Genomic DNA, 5,249 nt, shown 5'->3' with positions numbered 1-5,249 from the left:
TCCCCACCGCAACCACCACCACCACCACCACCACCACCATCTGACCGTCCTCCCACCCCACAGCCCTGTCTGACCCCTTTTCCATCCAGATCTACACCGTCTCCCTCATTGCAATCTGTTCCTCACTGGCTGACCTCGCAGTACACTGGTAGTATGTTGTGAGCAATAGTACAAATACTAAATCAAACTTTACTGGTTCTGCAACTTCTTTAAGCGTGTGTACAGACATGAGAAATGCTGTCATGATGTATTCGAAGTTATGGATATGTACATTTTGGTCTAAAATTGCCCTCCATGCAGACTATTAGTTCTACAATATAATTAATTTACAATGGAGCACCAGAGCAATTTCCAAATTGTGTGTCTCTCTTTCATTTTTCTGCCCTTTTGACTTGACTTTTTTTGTTCACTTCTGCAGAATTTCATGGTTCTGGTGGAATTTTGCCATACCAATGCAGTCCAGAGGGCCATAAACTATCTTTTGAATCTGCTTGCCTGCACAGATTTGAAGCATGCAGCTTTCACTGCATTTCCCATTGCTCTAGGTAGCCCCTAAGAAAGGAATTGTCTTTGAAATAATGGTGTAGACAGGGAATAAAACAAAACCATTTTTAAAAATTTATTTGTAGGAAAGGGTAGTGCTGGCTGGCCAGCATTTGTTGCCCATCCCTAGTTGCCCTTGAGAAGGATAGTGGTGAGCTGCTTTCTTGAACCACTGCAGTTCATCTGCCATTAGGGAGGGAATTCCAAGAATTTAACCCAGCGACAGTGAAAGGAAAGGCGATTATATTTCCAAATCAGGACAGTGAGTGGCTTGGAGGGGAACTTGAAGGTGGTGGTGTTCCCATGTATCTGCTGCCCTTGTCCTTCTAAATGGAAGTGGTTGTGGGTTTGGCAGATGCTGTCTGAGGATGTTTGGTGAATTTGGTCTGATCTGTGGGTTGCTGCAGCCAGGGTTGTTTGAAAGTTGGCACTTCAGCACAAAATGGGGGAGCTGGCAGCATATGATCAAAGAAGGGTTTATGTACACTGATGCTGATCTGATTGTTTTCCAATTATAAATCAGCAGCCACATGTTAGTGTTAATCTTGAATATTGCTGAGGCAATCTCCATGTTGCTTTCCCAATGGCAATGTTTTGACCAATCAGTCGATTTGCCAAACAATTAGCACCCTTTCCCCTGTGGAATAAATTGTTGAAATTATGTATTCTTGCATTCGTCCTGATAAGTGCAGGATGAAAGCCTTCCATCGTGTCCCTCTTTTCAGCAAGGTACAATTGGAAAATGAGTATCTAGCAAACCAGTGATGCAAATTAATTCGTATCAAAACCAATGTGTGCAAATGGGGAGGCTCGGAAAAGCTTAATATTTAATTTCGCCTGTGGGGTCTTGTTTTGAGCAAGGCCATGAATGGAAGGCAAGGTGTTACCTGATAGGGCAGTCAGGCAGGTAATCCTTTCACTCCTCCCTTGCTGGTTCTGGAGGGCAGTTTGTGCATGGGGTTTAACTCCATTATATTTCCTGACAGATCATGTTGCTGATTTGATGAGAAGAGATGGGTCAGTCTTAGCCACAAACTGGAAGCTGGAGCTGTAAACTGAAAGTTATGCCTCTCTTTTTGAGGCATTTCAACATATCAGCCATGCAGATATCCTGCAGATTGGTTTCAAATTACGTCAGTCGGATGCGGTGAGTGTTACCACTTTTTTTTTTATTATGTCAGAAATACTCTACCGTACAACTGATTGGGTGATGGAGCAAAACAAAATCACCCACATCGTTATTTCATCTATTGACCACCACCAGTAAATCATCCATGGTTTCCACCTGATTAATTTTACATGCAAAACCCCTTAAGAGGAATATAGACTATTGAGTGTTCCCTGTTTGTCTTTCCATTTATTTATTTCATGTGTGTATTTTTATTTTCCAGTTGAGTTGATTCCGAGGCAAAGAAATGTGCTGTTCAGTGTTGAAGTGCATTATCAACATTGGGCTTTCCCAGACAAAGGAAGCACACAGCACATGCAAAACAAAATTATGTCACTATGAGCCAAAAATGTATTGGGCAATTCCATATTATATCCATGCAATAATTTTCCTTTTCTAATGCAGTTACGCTCAGGCCCTGAATCTCGAGTCCAATTTTAAATTGCATTTAAAATGTCTTCCTGCTAAATAAGTAACAACATATATCTATGATGATCACACATACAGAACGTTTTCTGGGTTTTAGTCCAAGTTTGCTTCTCTTTTCTTTCCTGCAGAATTTCTTCTGTGAGGGTTGTGAATCATGTCATTAAAAAAAAAACAAAAAGAACTGAAGAAACTCGGTCTAGCAGCATCTGTGGAGGGAGAAACAGAGTTAATATTTCGAGTCTGATTAACTCTCCTTTGAAGAGTTGTATCGGACTCAATGTTAACTCGATTTCTCTCTCCATTTTAATTTCAGATATGCTGAATTTCTCAATTTCCTGATTTGATTACAGGTCTCTATAATCCACAGTACTTTGCTTTTGTTTATTCTTCATGTTGCATTCATTTCCAACCAAGAGGAGAGCTGGTAAAGACTCCTCTGTTACCAACCAAGATCTCACCATTTTCCCTGTGTTTGGATTTGTAAATTTTATGCAGTATCTTGAGAATGCACATGAAATCTTTAAAGTTGATGGCAATGCCGGCTGCTCCAAATGCGCAATTTTGGAAATTTGGTAAAAATGCCTTGTCTCATCAGACAACTAGAGGGTATGCCAAGTGGCTGATATCTCTTATGTGTGCAGACTTTTCACTGCACCTCTGAAAATATGGATTAACTATTATGGAAATATTGTTTCGAAATGCAGCTACCTGCTTGAACTAAAGGAGGATGATGAAGCCTGCCGGAAAGCTCTGCGCTCTGGAGCCTTTCTTCTCTTTCACAGTTTCTCACCCCTTTTGCAAAAAAGTGACAGCAAATACATGGCACCGTTTGTGATGGCCTCAGGTATGACTGCTGCAGAACAAAGGCATGGGGGGGGCGGTGGGGTCTGTGTCAATCCTTTAGTTATTTTTTTAGAAATTGAAAATGAATGTCTGAGTATGATCTTTAAGACACTATAACCCAACGAAGAGTGGTGATTTCGTCTTACATTAAATAACATGATTAGAAGCTGTTCATTAGAGTGTTCTGAACAGGAGAGCCCTAGAATTATATAGCAGTGCAACAAACCCTTCATAGTTTTGGCTCCACTACTCTGGGGGAAAAAGACCTTGGCTATTCACCCTATATGTGCCCCTCATGATTTTATAAAGGACACCCCTCAGCCTCCGACACTCCAGGGGAAAAAAAAGCCCCAGCATTTTCAGCCTCTTCTCATGGCTCAAACTCTCTTTATCTCTTCACCATCCCTGCAAAAAAAGATTTTCAATTAGTAGTGTTGATAAAACGGTGTAGGAACTGTCCAAATGTCATACAAAAATAATTATACACTTGTTAAAATGTCTGAGTGAGCATAAGCAGAATCTTTCAAACCTTCCTTTGTGTATTATTTTGGTCTCTGATGTGATTATGCCATTTCTTAAATATATCAGAGGCATAAAGGTTGATGGGGATAGTGTGGGTAAAAGGCATTGATGTGTTCAATCAGCCATGACCATATTAAATGGTGAAGCAGGCTTTATGGGCTGAATGGCTTATTCCTGTTCCTATATTTCTAGAAACAGTGCTATTTTAAACAATGTCATCTTCCCTTCCAGAACTGAATGGCATTCTCCACAAACTGGATCAGAAGGAGAAATATATGGAACAGTCAGTGCTGATTGGCTGTACAGAGAGCCATGTGCCACAATTTGCCCTAGATCTAGGTAAGACTATCATGCAAGGATCTGTATTCAAAATGAATGTAACTATCTTATGTTAGGCAACACTGACAGCAACATAAAGCATACACCTTTATTTAACTTCTGTGAGCCTTGCAAACACATACCTACTTTACACTGATTCACATTGTAGAACACTTTTTTTTTCTTAAACAAGTAACTTGGCAGGTTTTCAGTATACATTGTTTGAAACAGGATGGGGCAAATTAATTTACGTCTCATTTTCATGCAACTCTGTTCCTTCTCCACATAGGTAGATACTTTATTTGCAAAGATGATGGAAACAGATTCAATAGCAATGCCCAAAATATGGGGAGTAAATACTAACTGAAGATTGGCAGAGGTCTAGAGAATGAGCAGGGCATGGGTATAATTGGATAGCTTTTTCAAAGAACCAACAAAGGCTGGATGTACTGAATGTAGTCTCAAATTATGATGTGCATCTGCAGTTTGTTTCTTTTGTGTTATAATTGACCCTCTTGCCAAGGTCTCCTTCACCAAAAAGCATATTTTTATCCTATTCCTTGTCAAATTACTGGTGGCTGTCTCACTTTATTTTTTTGTTCATCAAAGCCCATTAATGCATGGAATCTCTGTTTGGTTGTCCACTTGTTTCAAAGCCCCTTCCAACTGTTCCTTGAGTCTTGCGCCTCTTATGAATTAGGAGCATAAATAGATTATTCAGCTCTTGCTGACGTGACAGCCTGAAACACTAGAGTTTTTAAAATAAAATTTCTTAGTAAAGACTAGAAAAAACTTAGAACTCTTAAAATGCCACTTCCGATAACACAGTTGACAATTGATAATGTTCTAACTTGTGCTTTTAACTTTAGGTAAAATTGAAAAAGCCAGAGCTGAATCGGTTCTGAAGGGAACATTTGTTGATTTACGGAAAGCCTTCTTCCTCTTGGATGGAAAGGATGCGCCCTTGCTGTCAAAGGTAGAACACACTTTGGCAAACTTTGAAAATAGTGTGTTTTCCATGGCAATGCCTTGACCAAGGGGATTTGATTTGTCAGCCATTCAGTACTCTTTTCTCATGCCGTATAAAATGTTGCACCCATTGTAGTTTGGAATTCTTGAGTCTGTCCTGATAAGTGCAATTTGAAAAGCTTCACAGCATGTTTTTCTTTAGAAAGAAAAGATTTTTTCAAGCGTTATTTCCATTCAAGAGCATACATCAGATTTAGACATTTTGCTGTCTAAATGAGCGCACCTCATCAGGCTATGCTTACGGTGTGAGATTGAATTTGTAATCTGTGTTCCCCAAACTTTATTTGATTTGATTGCATTCGAAACACCTGTCAATTACTTGATAAAATTGAGCTGGTAGATCCGTCACTAGGTTACAATAATTTTTATATCTTCACAATCTTCTCTTTGAGATTAG

At 39.6% G+C, this 5,249-nt stretch overlaps 1 protein-coding gene across 3 annotated transcripts in view; it reads left to right on the top strand.

The window, feature by feature from the left end:
• LOC125480960 (NAD(P)H pyrophosphatase NUDT13, mitochondrial-like) overlaps positions 1 to 5,243 on the top strand; it is a 5,818-nt gene extending 575 nt beyond the window's left edge. For all 3 annotated transcript variants that reach the window (XM_048593105.1, XM_048593104.1, XM_048593106.1), the window contains exons 2-5: positions 1,530 to 1,690; positions 2,845 to 2,984; positions 3,737 to 3,844; positions 4,693 to 5,243. In XM_048593105.1, coding sequence (XP_048449062.1) covers positions 1,608 to 1,690; positions 2,845 to 2,984; positions 3,737 to 3,844; positions 4,693 to 4,856 — 495 coding nt within the window. In that variant the 5' untranslated portion in view covers positions 1,530 to 1,607 and the 3' untranslated portion in view covers positions 4,857 to 5,243. The remainder of the gene's footprint in view (positions 1 to 1,529; positions 1,691 to 2,844; positions 2,985 to 3,736; positions 3,845 to 4,692) is intronic.
• Positions 5,244 to 5,249: the final 6 nt, after the last annotated feature.

The sequence above is a fragment of the Rhincodon typus genome, unplaced genomic scaffold (genome assembly GCF_021869965.1).
Source record: "Rhincodon typus isolate 14 unplaced genomic scaffold, sRhiTyp1.1 hic_rhity00002333, whole genome shotgun sequence".
Taxonomy (NCBI): Eukaryota; Metazoa; Chordata; class Chondrichthyes; order Orectolobiformes; family Rhincodontidae; genus Rhincodon; species Rhincodon typus.
This window is presented reverse-complemented; position numbering and strand designations above follow the sequence as displayed.